At 45.3% G+C, this 22,604-nt stretch overlaps 2 protein-coding genes across 2 annotated transcripts in view; both read right to left on the bottom strand.

Moving 5' to 3' along the window:
- Positions 1-188: 188 nt before the first annotated feature.
- Positions 189-18,868, bottom strand: rab40b (RAB40B, member RAS oncogene family). Its single transcript, XM_056576362.1, has 6 exons — positions 18,085-18,868; positions 7,687-7,747; positions 5,641-5,701; positions 4,325-4,402; positions 2,758-2,980; positions 189-1,647 (listed from the first exon to the last, which is right to left on the bottom strand). The coding sequence occupies exons 1-6, from the start codon at positions 18,224-18,226 to the stop codon at positions 1,304-1,306; spliced, it is 909 nt and encodes a 302-aa protein (XP_056432337.1). The 5' UTR covers positions 18,227-18,868; the 3' UTR covers positions 189-1,303.
- A 717-nt stretch (positions 18,869-19,585) lies between these two features.
- The window catches only part of LOC130371289 (cytochrome c oxidase assembly protein COX11, mitochondrial), a 3,479-nt gene continuing 460 nt past the window's right edge, over positions 19,586-22,604 (bottom strand). The window contains exons 2-5 of the mRNA XM_056577020.1: positions 21,903-22,269; positions 21,275-21,430; positions 20,855-20,980; positions 19,586-20,683 (exon numbers count right to left, since the gene is read on the bottom strand). Of these exons, the coding sequence (XP_056432995.1) occupies positions 20,492-20,683; positions 20,855-20,980; positions 21,275-21,430; positions 21,903-22,226 (798 nt within the window). The 5' untranslated portion in view covers positions 22,227-22,269 and the 3' untranslated portion in view covers positions 19,586-20,491. The remainder of the gene's footprint in view (positions 20,684-20,854; positions 20,981-21,274; positions 21,431-21,902; positions 22,270-22,604) is intronic.

Here is a 22,604-nt window from a genome sequence, read left to right as displayed (position 1 = left end):
ATATAATAAAATAGAATGTCATATAATACAAAATTGTCACATAATTCCCCCTCAACACTAATCTTTCAATTTTAATAACATGATGCTTTGCCCCTTTAGATTACTAATTGAGTGTCAATTAATCTTTTGTATTACTAACTAGCTACCAAATATACCATCAATTCAAACAATATAATCACGCACCACATGTCCTCAAGAAGAAACACTACAAGTGGCTTGGTAAAAGTTTATTGGAAATGTGGATCTTATTAAACATTGATAAAGGGTTGAAAAAACTGGTTTCCTGTTGAGTGACATCCTCAAAATCCGGTATGTCTTTGGTGGCTGTGTCGTTTTGCAATAAACCCACTGTACATGGAAAAAGACTGAAACCAAATCGATTTACGACAATATTATATCAAACAACAATATATTATAACAATTATAATAATATATCATACATATCGTACAAATATCATACAGAACTTTTCATCTGAAAATCTGTAAACTGAAAATCCAGATTTGATCAGACCAGGGGGCATAGTGATCCCTAGATCGTGTATTTGTGGCAGGTTATTTAGAAAAGCGTTGCCATACAATACATTTTAATTCCAAAAGATGGACATGGTTCTTAAAGTGTCTTCATGCATACGGGCAAGTGTTTACAATGACATACAATGGACACCAGTGCGTTGTATGCTGGGGTAGTGAACGTGTGCGGGTTATGTGTAAAGTGTCGACATACAGTACGTACGGCCTGCATGTGTTTATATGTATATAATTGTACAAAACATCCTGAGATAGAGGTTGCTTTTCCTGTTGAAAAAAAAAATCAATAAAGTCAATCTTTATTTTTGACAAAAAAAACATTGATTTCAAAACCAGTTTCTCCTCATTCTTTGCACCTGCTAGGAGCCAAGGGCTTTGGTGGGTAGAGGGTCTGTGAGAGACACATGTTATCACATACTATGACATTATCACGTGTTATTACAATGTTATGAGGACCCATACGCTCCAGGAAGTGCGCTGCAGTGACCCCCGTCGTGTGTCTCCCCACCGAGTGCGGCCGGACGGCCGGCTCTCGTTTCAAAACGCTCGAAACTCTGAGCGCCATCAGACTCTCTCGTCGCCTGCTGGGATGAGTGTGGCTCTGTCGGAGCACTCAGAGGTGACGACGACGACGACGACGACATAATGCAGACCGTAGAACCGCTGTACAGATGGCTCACATGAACATATCACGCGACAATGACAACGACTGGCATCAGCGGGCAGCCCTTTACACCACGGCGCTACGCCACCCAGCAGCGCCGCCTCCGTCACCTCAGGAGATCTTGCAGCTGTTCCTGGCGCAGCTCTGGGCGGAGGGGCTCAGAGGAGGGGGGCGTATGAGCTTGGGCTTTTTGAGCAGCACGGCCCCCGTCCTCTTGGTGGCGGCGTTGGGGCCGCCGCCGCCGCCGCCGCCGCCGGTCGCGGCGTTGTTGGCGGCGTTGGAGGGGGCGGTGACGGAGTAGGAGCGGCCGTGCATCATGCGGGCGTTGAGGCCGTTGGCCATGGAGAAGGACTTGAGGTGGGACTGCAGGGCGGGGGGCAGGGGCAGCTTCTCCACCAGGTGGACGGGGGTGCACGACACGATGGAGCGGCAGCACAGCTCCTGGAGGCTCAGCACTGGACCGGGAACACAGGGGACGGGGTGCAGGTTAGGGGGGGGCCCGGGGTCAGCGCTAGAGGTCAACCACACAGTCTGCTTTGTTATGTATAAAGTTCAGAGAGACCGGGTCAGCACTGGATGTCAGCCGAGCTGTCTGGTTTGTTACGCAGAGACCGGGTTCCAAACCGTCTGGCTTGTTATGTAGAGACTGGGTTCAGCACGAGATGTGAACCATGCAGTCTGGGTTGTAATGTCGAGCGTTCAGCGCGAGACGTCAGTCAAGCTCTCTGGTTTGTAATGTAGCGACTAGGTTTAACCGTCAAACGAGAAACCTTGTTCCAATATGTAGAGACAGTTATCATGATCAAATTATTGCAAACAGAATAATCAAAGGGAATAACCAAAGAAAGGTAATGTATTATGAAGGATTGATAGACTGCTGTGTATGTATTCTTCCACATCACTAGGGGGCATCCTAACGTCAAAAAAACAACCAGAATGCCCATTGACTAAAGACTACTATAATAGTAGTAGTAGATAGTAGTCCAAATTCTACTGTAACATCTCACAGCCAATGTGACAGGCATTTATCACAGAGGTGACTGCTAGGGTTGACACAGGTGTAGCTCATTAAGTGTGGCCATGCCAGGGCCCATAATTAACGTAATGAGATACACCTGTGTTTGCTCCTACTATTTCCCCTCTGTCATACAGGCCTATATAATACGCATGCCTAGTAATACATACTTTATTATATAGACGTAGGTAATACAGGGGCATATGTGCAGGTACTAGTGCAAATACTGCCATTTAAGAGTGCCTATCTTTGTTATTATATTTTTTCTGGGTTTCAAACTATAGAGTTAAAATCACAAAGAGTGTGTCCCCCAGCCTCTACCCTAACCCTCACACACCCCTCACCCTCTCTCAACACTCAACCTCTCCCCCCCCTCATCCTCACACACCCCTCAACCTCTCTCAACACTCACCCTGTAACACCCCTCACCCTCTCTCAACACTCACCCTGTCCCACCCCTCACCCGCCCTAGCCCTCTCCCCCATCCCCGTAACCACCCCTCGCCACCAATCTCTCCTACCCCTCACCCTCACCCTCTCCCAGCCCTCACCCTTGTTGGGCCTCCACAGGCGGTCCATGCCGTGCCTCATCAGCACGATGCGGGCCAGCTCCGTGAAGGACTCTGTGATGTTGAAGTTGCACAGAGGGCTGACCTCGAAGAAGGTCACGCCCAGCTTCTCTGCATACACCTGGGCCTGCTCCGTGGTCACCTGACGCTTGTAGGCCAGGTGGAGCCGGTTGCCCACCAGGATCTTAGGCACCCCTGGTGCATGCTGGGTAATGGCAACAACATCATAGAAGGAACGTTTTTAAGCATTGACTTATGGGTTTCTGTCCCGGGATTAATTTCCTTCCAATTGGATCTTGAATAATGTTACAGTCTTTACTACTAAATTACATTTAGTAATTAATGTACTCATATACTTATATATAATGATTAAAGAATACTAAAATATACTCATATACATATATAATAATCATATCGGAGTAAGATGATAGCAGTCGTTATGTGCAGGCTACTTCTATCTACACACGCATGCTGTAATATCATTTGGATGTTTAATATCTTGCGGTCATCGGATTAAAGACAGAATAAATCCATTGCTAGACTTCTTGTGATTATGTGATGAAAAGAAGCCCACAGGTTTATACAATTCTCAGAATAAAGTTTAAAGAAGAAAAAAAAATCTTGCCATGTGTCAATATATCATTATGAACTCCCTGCCTTATGAATACACCGCCTTATATCCCAATAATTCCTATTAAATAATTTGGACCCAGACCAGAGTGTGATTGCCTCAATGGACCTTTAAAAAAAAAAAAGGCCTTTCAATGTCTATCAACAATCTAGACATGGGCTTTTGTTTTGTATCAATTTAAAGGGCTGATACAATCTGTAGGTCCAGTCCGCAGTGTGTTTTGGAGTGAGCATGGAGAGGAGAATGTGTGGGATGGCGCTGTGATGGCGGCTTACTCATTTGGAGAGGGCTGCAAATGAGCAGCAGGGATTACATCACAAATCTCAAAATCTAAATCAAAACCCTCTAAAACCTAATCGCACCGTGCACGCTACAAATGTCCTTGACAAAAGGGCCTTTGAGCTTTGTCTTTCACAGTGTGTTTGAGGTTCACAACCATGTACGATATGCTGAGATGAACAGTACGGAGGTATAAACACTTAGACACATGTGATGTGCACTCTCAGCGCACACACACAGTCACACACACACACACACACACACACACACACACACACACACACACACACACACACACACACACACACACACACACACACACACAGGCAACTAGACACAATCACACAACTGCACTGATGCAACTAGACACACACCCACAGACACACACACACACACACACACACACACACACACACACACACACACACACACACACACACACACACACACACACACACACACACACACACACACACACACACACACACACACACATAAAAGCGCACACACACACATACAAAAGTGGCTCGATGGTATCAATAGCCAGACTGACGGACAGACAGAGGGGAGGGAGAGTAATGGACTCAGAGATAAGCAGGAGCGGGAAGGTCAGATTGATTGAGTGCGATCCCGCCTTACCTCGTCAATCTCTTTGATCCATCTGTCGATGCCATCGAAGGACCACCGGTTGGTGATGTCATAGACTAGGATCACTCCCTGTTAGACGGAGGAGGCAGGTGAAGGTGAGACAACCATGGGTAAACCGAGGGCAGCAGGAATGCATACTATCGGTCTCATCATGGTCCCCATGCATTTGAATCTAAAGCAACGGCCAGAGGTCAAACAAATGCATGAGAACACACACACACGCACACGCACACACACACACACACACACACACACACACACACACACACACACACACACACACACACACACACACACACACAATCACACGCACAATCACACGCACACTGGCCTTGAAGACAAGACACTAACACATATCATAATGGATTAGGAATCCCTAAAAAAAAAAAACACAGGCAGTACAACTCAACTAGTAGCATCAACATGTGCACCGTGGATCTCCAATGAGAATTATCCTCGTGTGTGTGTGAATGCGATCATCCACTGTGTCCGACCATCCACATTGTTTTGTGTCAAAACAAATACAGCCTACAGCTGTCACTGCCTGTGCAGTGATCGGTTCTGCCTGCGTGGAGTGCTTTTGTTGAAGCATTGAACAATTACCGAAGCATGGGATTCGTCTCATGCATATCATAGGATTTCCTTTTAAGGGTGCATTTTCTTGGACCTCTGCTGTAAGACTCTTGGCTATTGTTGCTGCAAAGAGGACTGGACTGTGTTATATAGTACATGAGTACAAATACAAACACACACAGACACCATGCTCACTAACACATGCACACACACACACACACACACACACACACACACACACACCACAGTCGTAATATTATATTAACTAAAGTGCACAGTGCACGTAGGAAACCGAAGAATAGCCCAGTGCATCGCTCCTGTGTCGATGGTGTCAGAGTTGCCATGGTAACACTCCACACCATCAAGGGGTCTGGAGAGCAGCACACTCAGCCCCTTTTACAGCTCTGTGTCAATAAACATGTAGAATGGATGGAAAATGCTGCAATGATACTGAGATGGAGAGGACGCCATGGTTGGACCCTTTCTCTTAACCACCTACCCAGTTGCAGTTTGTGCGTGCGTGTGTCTGTACGCGTTTCGGTGCCTCCTTTGCTTTCCAAAGAAAGTGCTCATAGCATAGGTAGTTGTTGTTTGCATTAAGCTTTTAACCGTTTTAAAACCACTGCAAATATCAATGCTGGTGATTTACCATTGATAATGGATTGAGTTTCAGCCCGATTTGGAGCTACTTGTTTGACATACAGTGACAATACACACAAACATAGAGCGTTTACCTGGGCTCCCCTGGAGTAGGATCGGAAGATCGTACAGAACCGCCCCTGACCAGACGTGTCCCTGTAAAGATAACGGACACAACACTACAGATTAGGACAGGACGGAAAAGGAAGTATGAAATATAACAAAGGATTCCCCAAAACGTTATCCCAACAAAAACAAAAATCAGGAACTACCTCTCTCTAACTATAACTATCACTATAACTATGTAACTGTAGTCATCATCGCGCAACAGCATCGGACAGTGTGGTGGGACGGGAAAGAGTTACATTTATTTTAGGGTGAAAACAAAAACAAGAACATGCCTCTACCATGACACTGTCCAGGGCTGCATACCAACACAGTGTTTGGCTTGGCAGGCAGAGCAGACCTCTCTGGCCCCCGGCCCGCCACTACCTCAAACCCACTGGCCTGCAATGAACCCAGCTGCATTCTGGGATTCACAGCGTCTGCTTTCCAGATAGTTAACACGAGATTTGATGATGATGTTTTTGGGATTGGTGTTAGCACTTAGTAATAGCTTCAGGACTGTTTACAAGACATTAACATACGTAGGTTGAATGAGGGTACTTTTTTTGCTGGTTTCAGCTACGGCTAACCTTGTTTCATTTTGGAGGATTTTGCAATGGGGCTGGTAGGCGAACAAAGTACCGTATCTTGTGTTTCTGAAGTTTGCTACGATTATTCACAGAGAACGGTCCTGCTGTTTAGCTACTGAAGCGGGCAAAATTGTTGAATTAATAAATAAATAAATGCAAATCCGAGAAGCCTATACATCAGCCACGTCACCTTTTCCTTCTGCCATAAACCCTGCAGCAGGCCTACTTATGCTAATGCTCTGTCATGTTAGCGCGTTTAGGTCAGCGCGTTGCGATGGCAGGCGGCGTGCAAACCTGTCCCGCGGCAATTCGGTCGTACAGCAAACAGTTTTTGACATGATTAATTTAACGTGACGCGAGCTGAGGGCATAAAAAACCGCCGGCTAAAAATACGTCTCTGAGCAAGGCACCAGGCACGCACGGGGGGGTTGGAGTCGCGTTGGTTCAGAGAGAACCCCTGGGGGGCAGCAGCAGAGCACGCTAGCTAGCGCTTTAATTACACAACACATCCTTCCTCATCCTCAGTCGTCTTACACTCATTTTTGCACCGTTGCACTTTGTGTGCGCGTGTGTGTGTGTGTTTGTGCGTGCGTGTGTGAGTTTGTGTGCGTGCGTGTGTGATAAAGGCTACTCTGTGTGGCATATTGAATTTGTGAGCGATTAAAAAAATCAAGTGTATATCTGGCCAATAGATCATACTTCTTATGTTACATCCAAGAACAACCCTTAGTGTGTGTGTAGTAGCCCACATGTGCGTGCGCTTTGATGTGCACGCTTCCTCTTGCATTCTTCCAACCGTCAGTTTCCCTCCACTGTAATGTTTTTTGGCAAATCTGCCTCCGAAAAGAGAAACGGAATCCGCCCCCTGTGATCCCTGCTTATCTTCAGCGTGAGGAAGAGTCTGTGCTGTTTAGCATCCTCTCTCTCTCTCTCTCTCTCACCTTAGAGGTCAGGGGATGTGGAAGATGAGAGGTAGGCCTACACAAACACACTCACTCACTCACACACATGCAAGTGCACAGGCATGTGTGGGCCTGTTTTCTTGTTTTATTTCTATGTTATATCACATTTCATTTCTCACTTGTGATTGCCTTTTCTGACTAGTGTAGGGTACGTGTACACAACTGTAGGCCACGTACGCACTACTGTAGGCCACGTACGCACTACTGTAGGCCACGTACGCACTACTGTAGGGCATGTGAGGACTACTGTAGGGCTTGTGAGGACTACTGTAGGGCTTGTGCAGGGCCCTTGTGGGTGTATTCAGGGCCCTAGTGGGTGTATTCAGGGCCCTAGTGGGTGTATTCAGGGCCCTAGTGGGTGTATTCAGGGCCCTAGTGGGGGTATTCAGGGCCCTAGCGGGTGTATTCAGGGCCCTAGTGGGGGTATTCAGGGCCCTAGTGGGGGTATTCAGGGCCCTGGTGGGGGTATTCAGGGCCAACGTACCAGAGTTGCAGCTTGACTCTTCTTCCATCGAGGAGGATGGTTGTTGTCTTGTAGTCGATTCCTGAAAAAAGTAAATATAATAGAATCTCAAAAGATTTACATGTATTTATTTCCCTGTATCCAAATTCACTAATTCAAGTATTTACTAGGCTAGATGTATGTGTGCATGTGCACGAACTGTGTATACACACATACATTGAGGCAAAGGACTAGCAGGCTAGCAATATGCTGTTAGCAGGCTAGCAATATTTGTTGTGAGCTGTTACGCAATTTGGAGCACAGTTGTTGCATTGTAAAGTAGTAAGCAAGTCAAGTTTATTTAGTAAAGCACTTTTCACAAAGCAAGGTCCCAAAGTGCTTTCCAAAAGTAAAATCGTAAAACCATAAATTATAAACACAAGAAGAGGGAAGGTAACGCAGGTTGAGTATTTCACCACATAGAGGTCGTCATGAAGGTAAACACACTGATTAGGTGTGGGTGTGTGTGTGTGCGTGCGTGCCTGCGTTGTTGTGTAAGACCAGAACAGCCGTACATTATCAGGGAGGAGCAGAGAGATGAGGACGATGAAATCTCCTTAAGATAGAATGACTCATCTAGAACACAAACACACACTGCCCCCCCACCCCCCCCCCCCCCCCCCCCCCCCCCACACACACACACACACACACAAACACACACAGTAACAGGAACTGTGGGTAGTGGAGGTGAAAGTGTTGTAGTAACTCTTGGCATGAATGGCTCCACTTCACAATTTCACTTCTAATCCTGAGGTTGTCTGTTCGTATCCCAGGGAGTGTAGGCTGTGAGGACTGTCCCTGTGGGGCCGTGAGGACGAAAGGTTGAGGTGAAAGAGATAGAATAGCAGCCAGGGTAGAGGGGTCACATAACAATACCAGAACATGAGGTTAAAGGTCCAAAGTACTTCATTGACCGGTGAGCGTGTGCACAAACAAGGTAAGTAGTCTCCATCCATAACACAATAACATCACTATTAACAGGCACTGACAGCTGTTGTTTTTGCTGTTTTGTTCCCTCCAGTTTCCAACTTTGAACTGTGGACTATAAACAGGCTCCATTCTTGTAACCAGACCCTTCAACAATGACTTGCCCCATTTACGGGGAATAACTTATTCGTTTAGCAACCCGCTTACATTGCCTGGTGGGCTTTTTAGGCTTTCGGGCTTGGGTTCAAATCTGGGGATTTTCCACCCCCTTCCCCCCTTTGTACGTTCTCTTGACGTTTTCCTGAACAGGTATCAGGGACAAGAACCAGGATCGAAGATTAGGAGAGTGCGATGTCTTTGCTGCCAGTTGCTTCCACAGCGAGGGAGAGCTGGTTGGATTGGCTGAAGGAGTTCAGGAGCATGTGTCCTGATCAACCCACCAGGCCACCTGCTTAAGCACAGCCTCCCACCACCACCACCCCCACCCCCATCCCCTCTCCTCTCTATAAAGCCTCTTCCTCTCATAGTTCTCGGTCAATTACTAGGATAACCTTTCAGGAACCGCAAGTAAATATATATATTCATACTACATTCACATTCATTGCTACGTTCTGGAACAATGGGGTCAAGCGCCCTCCGCACACAATGCCCTGATAGATGGGCCTAAGTACAGTCCAGGAGATGGCGGTGGTGCAACATCGCCGTAAGACTGGCAGCAGTAGATGCCATCCACCATAAAACTCGCAAACTGAGAATAGCTTCCTTTAATCTGAATCTTTCACATTTCCAGTCATTCTTCAAAAAAGGAGCTTGTTCAAAAACAAACGAGCTGTAGTGCTGTTGTTATTGATCATCAGAAAAGCAGCGGCGTGTTACTTTAAATAGTTGCAGATTTAAATACATCATCAGCTGTGTCTTGTGATTTGTTTGAACCTCCACGTGAAAGCATCTTAAGTCAGACAGATGTCAGCTTTTACGTGCCGATCATGGCAATGTTACTGCTTACATTCACAATTCAGCCATACCGGCAGTGATACGGAAATGTACTAGGTCTTGAGCAGGAACATTTTCGGTGCAGATTTTCTATTATATAAATTCCTATTTACATTCACACATGACCCAATGCAGGAATTCTTCAGGAACATTGAATCTTTGAAAGGGTCTTTAGATGGACAGACATCTGGGCTCAGACTTGATCAACGACAGCCCGGCTATCAAAACAATCCGCTGTCAGTTTGTGTTTCCTTCCTATCGCATTGGGCATCTATTTGTAATAAGCGAAAATATCCCCACATACACACACACACACACACACACACACACACACACACACACACACACACACACACACACACACACACACACACACACACACACACACACACACACACACACACACAAATACACACAAACTCATATAAAAACAGAAAAACACACACACTTCTACGAATTCACTGAATTCGCTAAAAACAGAAGCAAACACACTTATGCAAACACACATACAGACCCACCCCCACCCCCCACACACACACACACACACACACACACACACACACACACACACACACACACACACACACACACACACACACACACACACACACACACACACACACACACACACACACACACACACACACACACATCAGGCAGCTGTCACATGTCTCCTCAATGGGAACAAAGAGAGCAAATGGCTGATCTCTTTTATTACAGTAATTAAAAGGTCTGCTGCTGCTGGATTAAAATATCCCATCTATTGTTGGTTCTTCAACTACAGGCACTTAGGGTGACATGACACACACACAATGCACTCACGCACGCAGGCACACATACACATAAACGATGTACAACACCACACCTTCCCCATACCCGAACACACACACATACAAACCTTCCTACATTACAAAGGGCCATTCATCACACACACACACACACACACACGCACAGACCCACGGACACACAATGCACATGTACAGCAGTAACACGTACACATCTTCAACATGCACACATTCACAGGAAACACACACACACACTCACTTTATGTAAACTCATCCCACAGATCATCATGCTAATATTATATAAGGCAGGAGTGTTCAGGAGAGCTGTTGAAGTCAGGCACCACCCTAACATTGCAGCACAGAACTACAAAGACATAGTAACATGGGAGCTGGTGTGGGCCATCTGTGATTGTTCTGCAGCCTTATGACGGGTCTGCTGAACTTCTAACCAAAGGAGTAAACACACACACACACACACACACACACACACACACACACACACACACACACACACACACACACACACACACACACACACACACACACACACACACACACACACACACACACACACACACGTGACTGTCTGGGTGGATTCATCTCACTGTAAAAGAGAAAACAGTTGTTCTATTTTCTTCCTGTTATTTTTAGCTCAGCTCAGGCAAATAGGCAGAATAGTAGGACCTCTAAACTTCAGGTGACCTCCGACCTTTCCCCTCCAACCCTTCCCCCTCTACTCCTCTGGTCACTGCTGAAATCACAGCATCGCCATTTTCCTGTGTTGGTTCAATTCAAACCTTTTAATGGGGCCCTCTTAACTAAATCAATCCTAACCCTAACCCTATCATCTATCTACACATCTGATGTCACTATAGGTCAGATATCGAACTGGCTGGTTGGCTTATCAAAAATCACACCTGGTATATAATACAAGGCTTTACCTGGTCAGTGGGTCTCTGGGCCCTTTCAGATAAACACATCTATGTGTCTGTGTTGAAAAGTCAGCATGTGCAGGAAGTGATGGAAAATGTGGATCGCCTATTTCACTGTGGGTTTCACCCTCATTCAGTTGCACGTGGAGGTTAAATTCACAGGCGGTCTTCCTAGGGAGTATGAATGCATATGCGTGCTTAGGGATCACGCATGGGTGTACAGTCATTACATATGCATGCAAGGATAACCTCAAAGGGAGGTGCAAAGGACCCTTCTGTAGCCAGCGTTACTGAGATCTGTGCGTCTCAACAAATCCCCAGGGATGGGCCGATACCACTTTTGAAAATTTTAACAGATTTTTAACAAATTCCAATCCTTTCAAGTATTACTTAGAAGTAACTTTTGTACTCAATCTGAGGCATCTTCTGAGGCACTGGGCTCTTTTCCAGTTACCTGGGACTGTACACTTGACGTGGAACCACATAAAAGCAATCCATCCCATTACCTCTCCGCAATGTAAATATTTCATACTTCAATGCTGGAAGATGAAAAAAGGAAGTCGACTTCAGTTGATATTTTTGCCTTTTCATTGTTAGAGGCATGAATAAATAAACACTGAATACCAGAGGGGTACAGTCCCTTCATAAGAACTATCCCAGCCCCTACAGGAGATGGTGAGAGGTGTTGTTGTGGTGATGACGGTGGCTGTGATTGTGGTGTGTGGGGAGGGGGGGGTACTACAGCTTTATGTTTATATTCGATGGAGCGGAATTTATTATTAGAAGGAAGAAGCAGGCCAATTCAACCTCCACACTGACTTGCACAGCAGGCTTGTGAGTGTACTTGTCCACGTGCGTGCCCGCGTTTGTGTGTGTGCTCATGTGTGAGTGCCTGAGAGAGGAGGGGAGTGGCTGGATAAAAATAAACAGAAGTCGTTAAGTACACACACACACACACACACACACACACACACACACACACACACACACACACACACACACACACACACACACACACACACACACACACACACACACACACACACACACACGTGCATGAATGATAGATGAATCTTGGGAAATATCCCTTACGTAAGAGGCAGGGGCCGTAAATGCTCTCTCCGAGGGGCGGCCATGGCGCAGCCTTCATGGCGGCTCTCTGAAGGCCGATGGGGAAGTGGTTTTAGAGGTGGAGATGCAGATCTTATGGTATTTATGCCGTGTGATTGTGACGGCGGGCAGAGGGAGAAGAATCTCCATATTTCAGGTTTCCCCGGCAACATTGCAAGTCAACATTGAGTTATTTAGATAAGGCTCGCCATGGATACGTTCACTTTCTCTAATGTAAACCGTGTGTGGTCAACTCGAAGAAATTAGGCGTGTTTCATATCTACGAACTCCACAGAGCCACTTCCTGAGCGCTCACCTCGGATCTCTGGAACAAACTATCACGTCAGTGTGTTCACTGATCTGTATCAAGTCCTCCGTTGAATAAATTATCACCAGGCCATAAAATGAGGAAAATATACACGGTGGCCCCGTGTTGGTTTGTCTGTGCCATGGTCCATGGATGCATTCTTTCACGCTTGAGTCTGTATTGGCCCAACGTGCCCGTTTCTGCCTCTGTGTCTGTCCTCAAGACTATAATCAAGGCCTTTTCCATATGGGGTTTGGGCCCCGTCCTCATCCCCTCACCACAGCTTGAAATAACAGCCTCTCGCACTGCCATATTGGGTCGGAGGAGCCCCCCCATTCACCCTATACCACCAGGGTAGCCTGTGGAAGGCATGCTGGTCTCTGACATCGTTCCAGTAGCTGAGATCATGCAGCTAAAGAGCCTGTGGTCGACTCTGAAGAAAATCGACGCACACACAAACGATTGTGATTGGTTTTTACTATACTTGTGAGGACCCTTCCCTGTCAAGAGTTACATCCTCACAAGTACAGTAAAACCAACACACACACACACACACACATACACACACACACACACACAGTGGCCCTGGAGCAGTCACTTGACTCTCATAAAGAGGATTTTCCTTGGCACCGGTTTTTGGGGAAGCGACCACAGCTATGTCCCGTATTCCCAAAGAAACCAACTGATTAGCAAAGATGAGCCAGAAAAAAGAGAGGGGCTAGACATCAAGGCTGCGCTACTCGTTTACTTCTTTCCATCTCAATCGTGATCAGGGCCCAAATAAAGAGTGTGGTGAAGGTGGTGGTGGTGGTGACGGGGTTGGTCGCCATGGTGATGGTTGGGGAAAGGACTACAGTGAACTGACTAAGGCCTTGTCCACACTCCGCCAGATAGTATTGTAAACATTTACCTCTTGTCTTCGTCAATTGCCTCAAGTCTGAGTTTTCCACCACCGAAAAACAAGCTTTTAGAAAACGTAGATGTCTCCCCTGCTCTGTTTCTGACCACTGCGGCCTGTGTTGCGGTTTGGACATGTGAAATGAAATCTTTTCTCAAAACAATGACGTCTAAACGTCACGTGATATTGTACAGTGGTCTAGCAACATTCAGAATGTAGTTTCAAACACGCTTATGAGGACTCAAGTTTGGATGAAAAAAAAGCTTTGAGATTCCTTCCAAACTCCAAATCCAGCTTTTACTAATCTTATATTAAATAATCAAATCTCTGAAATCGGCAGTTGGAACATAAATTCAATAGATGTTTCCTAATTCTCCTTTGACTTTAATGACCATGAATACCTTCAGTGTGACCAAATCTACTGAGTCATGTTGTCAGTTATATATTTTGTTTTAATGTGTGTGTGTGTGTGTGTGTGTGTGTGTGTGTGTGTGTGTGTGTGTGTGTGTGTGTGTGTGTGTGTGTGTGTGTGTGTGTGTGTGTGTGTGTGTGTGTGTGTGTGTGTGTGTGTGCATGCGTGTGTGCATGCGTGCGCATGTATGTGTGTGTGCGTTTGAGGGGGGAGATGATGAGATTATGTTTTTTTCTGCAGACCCATCGACCACGTTTGCATGGAGACAGGGATTAGCTTAAAGACAGAAAGGTTACCAAAAAAGTGGAGCTGACTGTCTGAATGTCTAGACCCGTCCGCCTGTCTGTCTTTCTCTCCTTCTTAGATTATGTGTCTCCTAATCTCCGTTAATCACTGTTTGTGGGAAATAAGGAAATTACTTCCAAAAGAAAATGTTTGGGTGTAAAGTGTTGCACATGGGAGTTTTTAAAGTATGTGTTAGTGAGTGTGACTAACTGTGTACAAGGTCAGGGTTTACAAGGTACAATACAATACAAGTGGCTCAATATACGGTATGTACACAGCAAGCATAGCAGGCTCACCCTAAAGTCAAATGAGGACACAAAGCACATGTTCATACTGTTTGTGCTTCTAAGTCGTTTATTGTTAATATCCTTATCTATGAATTGATTGTACCTCAGGAGTGGGGGGTACAATATCAATTGTACCTCTCACACACACACACACACACACACACACACACACACACACACACACACACACACACACACACACACACACACACACACACACACACACACACACACACACACACACACACACACTTCAACACAGGATAAGGCAGACACACTACCCCTTATTGCCCGTTGGGGGATAGGGAATGGGCTTAATAAACCAGATTGCTCACACACAACCTGCTGCGACGACAACCACGGGTTTCAAATCCAAATCCAGACAGTGGCTGTGATTAGGCATGGGTTCGTTTTAAGTTTTTATTGCAGAGTGTGTGTTTGAGCATCTTGACGCTAAAGCCCGAGACGGAGACAAGGAATGTCAGCCGATCAGTGGGAGCCTTTAGCGAGACGCCCGCGACCACGCCAACAACCCGTCTTACTTCCCCTCGTTCGCCGTCAACGTGCCAAAGCTGCTTACACGACGTTCAGTTTAATTTGACAAGAGGAATCCGCTCTACCCCCTCCTGCAAGAGGGGCTGGCAAAGACACCGCCTTTAATGACCATTAAAGTGTCATTTTCTTCCTTTGTCTTTCTTTTTTTTGTTGCCTGAACCAGCATGACAACTTTCATGCCGACTCTTGTTTATGGAGCGTGTCTGCAGTCCCCTGGCAGTTGCGCTCCTGCCCGCCTGATGGTTTTGGAAGGTTTTTTGACAGAGTCATCTAAGCATATCTTGTTCTGCTTTGTACCGTTTGTATGGATAAACACATCATCCAAATGCGATGGAAAAAATTACTTTGAAATGTAGAACAGAACACATGATGCTTGAACAGAACAGTAGCTGGTCAATTTCCTATTGGCGTGTGAGTGAGTGTGTGTGTGTGTGTGTGTGTGCGCGCACGTGCACGTCTTTCTTTGTGTCTTACCTTGGCTATCTATTCATTTAATATTCATCATCTTACTTTCAGTGGTTCAATTGCACCTGTGCCCAGTACAAAATCTTGTACTGGGCAAGGGTAAAATGCCTTTCTCAAGGATTTAAAGCCACTATACTCCAAAGTTTGGAGAGAAAAGTGATGTGTTTTCTACTCAGACTGCCTTCTCCCTGACAAAGAGTTCCTTTGAGTCTCAGTTTAGGTGCCTATGTGATGTCAGTTTTGAAAAACCGAAATAAGTGCATGGGGAAAATGCATCAGTTTTGCTGAGTTGATTCATTGCGGCTTATTCGGTCGGTTGCAAAATTACTGAATGATTGATCAATTTTGCAAGGGAATCTTATAGAGTGGTAAATCATTTGGGAAAGTGAATCATGGATTCATGGCTTCATTGGCTTGACATGGGCATGGACTTTAGTCATTGCCAAATTGAATAAATCATCTCTTCTGCATCTGAGTTGAGGCTGTCATCATTGTGCGAACAATGTGCCAACTTTCCTTTTTCCCCCAGAGAGATAAGCATGGAATGTAGTCAGATTACAGCATTTGATTTCACTTTGGATTTAAGAATGATTAAGCACTTCTACTTTTAACTTGTATCCAAGATCATCTCGATCAAGGATGCATTACAGTTAAATTGGCCAAAACATTTTTGCCAGGAGTCTAACCCTAGGGCCTTAGGGTGGGCAAGCCCTCAGTTATCAATCTGTACATACTTCCCCAGGTGAAAACACGCTATCACACATAATGAGAGGCTTGGCAGTTAACTGTACTTCAACACACACACACACACACACACACACACACACACACACACACACACACACACACACACACACACACACACACACACACACACACACACACACACACACACACACACACACACACACACACACACAGTGTTTGTGATGATCAGTATGTTGGCCCTCTCCAGGGCAGTGATTTAAGGTCCCAGGTGAGTAATTTGACTTCCCACAACAAGAAATGAAGAGGGGAGCGGTGAGGGACCATGGCTTTGTATAAACAGCATGTACACACAACAGAACTACACCAGTGCTGTGTGTTTTACAACCAGGTGAGCTGTTGAATAGCCATTACAAACCCTTCCAAAGTGTTTAACATCCCCAGTGGGCGTGTCCGCCCAGATGGTCCAATAGAGCTCTTTTAACTATCACTGACTGTTCAACAGCTGGATCTGGAACCATAAGGCATGAGCCAATTGGATGGTGTTTTAATCACTTTGCTTCACTCAAACACATTCTGGTTGAATGTGAATATTCGTGTCCATCTATGAATTAATCAACCTTCCATCTGCTAGAGCTACTAATAATGCAACACATCTGACCTCAATTTGGAAGTCAGTAACCGTGTGTGCGTGTGTGTGTGTGTGTGTGTCTGCCAACAATACCATTGGCATCCTCGAGCGAGATGCCTAACTACCCATTTTGCACATTACCAACATTCATCTAAAAATAGTAAGTCAACTTCTAAAACGTCTGTTACTCTACAAAAAAGAGTTTCACAAATAGCAGTTCCAAACTCGAAACAAAACAGGGTAAGCAAGCCAATAAGCAGGACAGGAGCATAAACCATGCAAATTCAGATGGATGCTCTATGTCAGTAATGGCTCGTAAATACATGGAGAGGCAGAAGCTGTTCCACAAGGTAGGGCTTGCTTAGTTATTTCCCATGGCAGTGCCGGTCCCAGGAACAAGCATGGACATGTCTATGAAATCAACCTCTATCATGATTACTTTTTGCTCTCCACACCCATGATGGGTGGATAATTTAAAAAAATACCTTTGAATGAATTTAGACTGAGCATGTTTTCCCGCATAGGATATATTCCTTATGTTTAACTGAATATAATGGAACACAAAACTCACAATGTCGCCACATTTACTAAAATGAGTTAGCACTCTATTGCTTTGTTCGGTAAGGTACTCTGTGATTTCTGCAGAGCTGGTTGACCATAACACTTGACCACGTCGTCACCGTCCTTTTGTTGACAACATGCGTAACAAAGAAAGACAGTTAGGAACTCAGGGTCTAGTTCATTCACTTGGAGACAAGTATGCGTGTTAACATTTATAATAAAGACTTTCTTATACGTAACAATGAACTTCTGGTATATTTAGATCCTATGAAACTTCATTAATGTTTTAGGAATGCACCCATGACGTGCTCAGAGCTGACATCCAACTACCTCTTCTGGCTGAAGAAAGTGCGCGCGTCTGGACCAAGCAATGCGTAAAACTGCTCCATGGTTTTGGGAATTTTTGAAAAAAGAAAGAAAACTCCCGAGTAGGCTATAAGTTGACCATGCATAGGCCTACATGTAAACGTCTCTATTGCAATGCCAGTGCAACCGACCAATGATTATATTGTTTACGGTGATCTCACCCATGTTGTAGCCGTACGGCGACTCCGTGGCTCCATCCTGAAGGCTGGCCAAGATCTCCCCCTTCCCCACATCGCTGTCTCCCACCAGGAGAAACTTGAGCAGAAAATCGTATGCCTTGACGGGACTGGTTCTGTGGTTCATCCTCAACGCCGAGTGTCGCCTTGTTCCATTGTGGAACCGCGTTCAGAAAATATAGACGCAGTTATACAACTTCAGTGGCGCGTAATTCTGATGTCGGAAAAAAAAAATCGGGCAGATCGGGCAAAGTAATCAAATATTATACAACAGATGTGAACCCCATACAGAGGGGTTTTAAAAAACACTCAAGCGTTTGATGTCTTCATGAATAAAGTTCGCTTCATGAACCGTTTTACCACGAATCTATTTAACGGTCATTAAACATTTGCCATCTTGAAGGATGACAACAAATACTATGCGATCCTCAGTCAGAGCCACAAGTGTCCAAAGTGCCATCCGCTGGGCGATGACATAATGCAACGTTAAAACGATGTGATCACGGGAACAATGTTTTGGACTATACCCTCGATGTGTCCCAATAGAAGCGGTGCACTTCGTCCTTGCATCGCATAAACGTACCCCCGATGTGGACCAGTGCTATCAGTGAAGACCCCTCAAACTGACAAATCAATTCGTCTTCGTTAATCCTTCCTGTTTGCCCGCACGGTCAGAGGCACGAGCACCCTGTATCTCTCTAACACACACAGCTCGGTTTCCTTCCTCCCCTCCTTCTCTTCTTTTCTACGCGTCAATAAAGTGAGGTAAAATCCAAGTATCTGAGCGTACAAATTTCTCAATTGTCTACCAATCAGTGAGCGTCCCGTGGTGCGTTCGAATCAGTGATTGGCTGGATACGGGAATGGATCAGCCCACTGTACCTTTGGACCCTTGTCTATATGATCAACCACTCAAGAGGTGGTGGTGGGCGATATCGGTGCCTAGATGTGGTTGGTCGGTGCACTGGGTTGCTAGGGCAGCCTCTAAATTGTAGTCGACGCTCAAGATGTCCATCAAACCTCATAAAGACTGGGAAGTACAGCGAACACCGCCCCTTCGAATTGAAAGGCAGATATCTATTAAGGCAGATCCCAGGTCGGTCGGAAACTATATTCTGAAATATCAGAGCATCACAAACGACCGATACAAAACTGACCCCGGCTCCGTGATATTATAGTCTATATGGGTGGTCTGCGCAGCGTGCGTGCACCTTGGCAGGGGGACAGCGTGGCTCGGTTTGTTGTCGTTTTTCCCTCCTGACAAGTGGACACAGTGTGCTGTGACGCAGCTCAGCAGCAGCAGCCACACTAAAGACTGCATTGATTCAAGAGGAAGATAAACAAATGATGTAATCTTATAAGACAAGTAAACTCTTTCTCTCGGCCTTACTTTAGTCTTGAGTTTTACATGAAGGCATAATCATGACACAATCCACAGAGCAGGGTCCATTGAGTAATGTCTTCACTCATACATTTCTTTCTAAACAGTTGGTAGTGATGTGTATGAGGATGGATGGGGTCCAATCGAAATAGTTGTACAACTGCTGGTGTCCACTCGAATTAACACACCAGAATTTTGGATTATTTCCGAATCTAAATGCATCGTGTTTTGCTCATGCAGCCATCACACATAATATGTATTAGGGTCACTTGAATATTAATGAGATTGATTCTGATTGAGTAGTGGACAATCGCCAGTATTACAACATTTCTGGCCTCGATAACAAAATAAGGGGATATTGAGAAACCGATGCTTTATTATTCTCCTCAGGGTTCAAATGTCATTATATAGCATAGTAATTGTCATCAATTCTCGCCCGATTCCATTGGCCAAGGATGTTTGTGATTTTCAATATTTTTTTTGCTAGGAGTCAAATAAATCGAAGATATATCTTCCGTTTAGCCTAAATAGAGACGCGACTGCTACTTCAATAACACAGGCAAGGTACTGCATTATGCAATACTTTCACCCGTGTGTCCTCTGCTGGTTGATCAGGGTACTACACATTTAAAACAATGTTATCCTAAACATAGGGCAATCATTCATACTCATTTTACAGCTGTTAACACACAACTTCCATCATCGTGGCATGACCCCAGTCGTCCCTTTACATTTAGTGTCAGGACACAGCATAAAACAAAGTATCCATGTAGTTTCCACCATCTCTCCCTACAATTGACACTTTTGGAAAATAAATACATTAAATCAGGCAGTGATTCCGTTGGATGATTGAAGAATGCAAAATCATGTAATCTCCTATATGTATATATATATAATTATACAGATTTGATCTCAACACAATCGCAAATAGAAAAAAATTGCCATTGAGACAGTTTGTCCAAACGTCCTAAAGTTCGAGTCTCTCCACCGAGCCGGCGGTCTGCCGGGAGGTCATTTGTAGCTGTACCCGGGCAGGGGGGGCAGAGGCTGGCCCTCCTTGGCCTCGAAGAAGGTGTAGGAGAGGGTGATGGTGTCGACGCGCGCCATCCGTGGGTCCTCGTCGAACTCGGGGTCGATGTAGAAGAACACGGGCATGTCCACCTCCTCCTTTGGGTTTAGCCGCTGCTCCTCGAAGCAGAAACACTGGGGGAGGGAGGAGGAGGGAGGAAGGTTATCTTAATTTTTTTACTTCTCCTTGTAAGATCTCCATTACCTTAAGACTGATAATATATGTTAAGAAATAGTGTGGGTGACTTAGAAAGATGCGTGTGTACGTGTGTGTGCATTAGACACGTGTGTGATTTGGTTCCTGACCTGGATTTTGTTGAAGTACTGTCCGGCATCGAAGGGCACTACGTTGTAGGTGGAGATGCCGATGACGGGTTTGTCAGTAGGGTTCCTGGCCCTGTAAAAGGCCAGAGCCGTCTCTCCTGGGACTACCTGGAGAAGCAGTGTACACAGACGTTTGATGCTTTGTCAAGGGTGATGTCAGTTACGCTTGTTTACAGTGCCCCCAAATGGCATGTTTGGTATAACATCGCCAGAGGCAATAGATCTAGTTCAGGAGATATTCTTTTGTTCAAAAACCACACAGTAAAACAAAAAGGTTAACAATAACAACAGGAACAAACAATGACACAAAGCAGGAAATATCATAAAACCAACTTTCGAGAACGCATGACTCAAACCAAACACAGTTTGTGCAATGGTAGAACATTCACACGCCAAACTCACGTAGATCTCGGACTGCTGCGGACGGAAGTTCCACTGCATGCTGGCGTGCGTATCGGCGTTGAAGGTGATCTTGATGATGCGGTCCTTCACGGGTGTCATCGTCGCCACCTGGTCCGCATCGTGGCCCGCCACGGCCGTGCCGCCGAGCCCCGAGGCCTGTCCAAGGACAACAGCTACATTACCTTCTTATCCTACCGTCTCTGGCACAGCCCAGTTCTCAACCAAAAGGATGGCTGCAGTTTGGAAGGGTTTGTTACAATTACTTGTTGTATTGAAGTATCGATCAAGTATCAATCTAGGAATTGTCAAATATTCTCTTTCGACATGAATTCATTATTATATCATTAAAAGTAGATTATTATGTTTAGATGCGTGCAGGATAGTAGATCGTGGAGCGGTGAGGGTTGCAGTCTAACTGTAGGCTTCACTAAGAAGATGCCTCAAAATAAAATAAAATTAAAAAAAAGTAATACCACCAAGGTACCACCGTTAGTAATAAGTGAATATAAGTGAATTGTCCAAAACTGTTGTTCCTCACCAAAAAAACACCCATTAAAACTATGATTTGTAACGCAAGAGTTTTCCTGTGGGCAAGAGTGTTCTGGTGGGCTTGCGGGTTTATCAATACCTGGCAGTACAGTCTGTAGAGTGGCACCGATGCATACGAGATCCCGATCATTCCCACGCCGGCCGCGGCGATGTACGTCAGCACCGTCTTGTTCTTGCTCTTCCACTCATCCTCCTGGCTCCCGCGTTTGTTACTCCTATTCTTGATGCCCCTGGTCTGCGGCTTCCATCGTAGACCGATGCGCCGCGCTATGAACTCCTGGGCCTGAGTGTGGAGACCCCTCTCGCTGGGCTGTAGTTTTTGTTGTAGTCTTAGCACACGGCTGCAGTGCATCAACAGTGTAGAGCACCGAGAAAGCTCACGGAGAACGCAGGGGAGAAGCATGCTGCTATTATGTCACCACCGCTGCTTCTAAAAGGTAGTTCACCTGTGAGACATAAAAATTATAATGAGCTCAAGAAGCTATTAGCTCTGCGAAACTAATTTCATATGAATGTTTTAACCAAGTTAAACAAAAACACGTTCAATGAATGGGTAACATATCAGTTAGGGTACTAGTACTACCACTATTACAAAGCTAGAAGGGCATTTATTTAGTATAAAGTCGTTAGTAGACGCTTATCCAAGCGTCTTACAGTGAACTTTGATAGATGTTATTAAGGAGCTGGTATGGTGTTCGAGCTCTAGGAAACCTACAAGTTAGTCTGCAGACATTGAGGATCGAATATAGTACTCATTACGACTACATGATCGTACTCAACA

This window comes from Gadus chalcogrammus, chromosome 18, assembly GCF_026213295.1.
Source record: "Gadus chalcogrammus isolate NIFS_2021 chromosome 18, NIFS_Gcha_1.0, whole genome shotgun sequence".
NCBI lineage: Eukaryota > Metazoa > Chordata > Actinopteri > Gadiformes > Gadidae > Gadus > Gadus chalcogrammus.
Note: the sequence above shows the minus strand (reverse complement) of the source record. Positions and strands in the feature narration are given on the sequence as shown.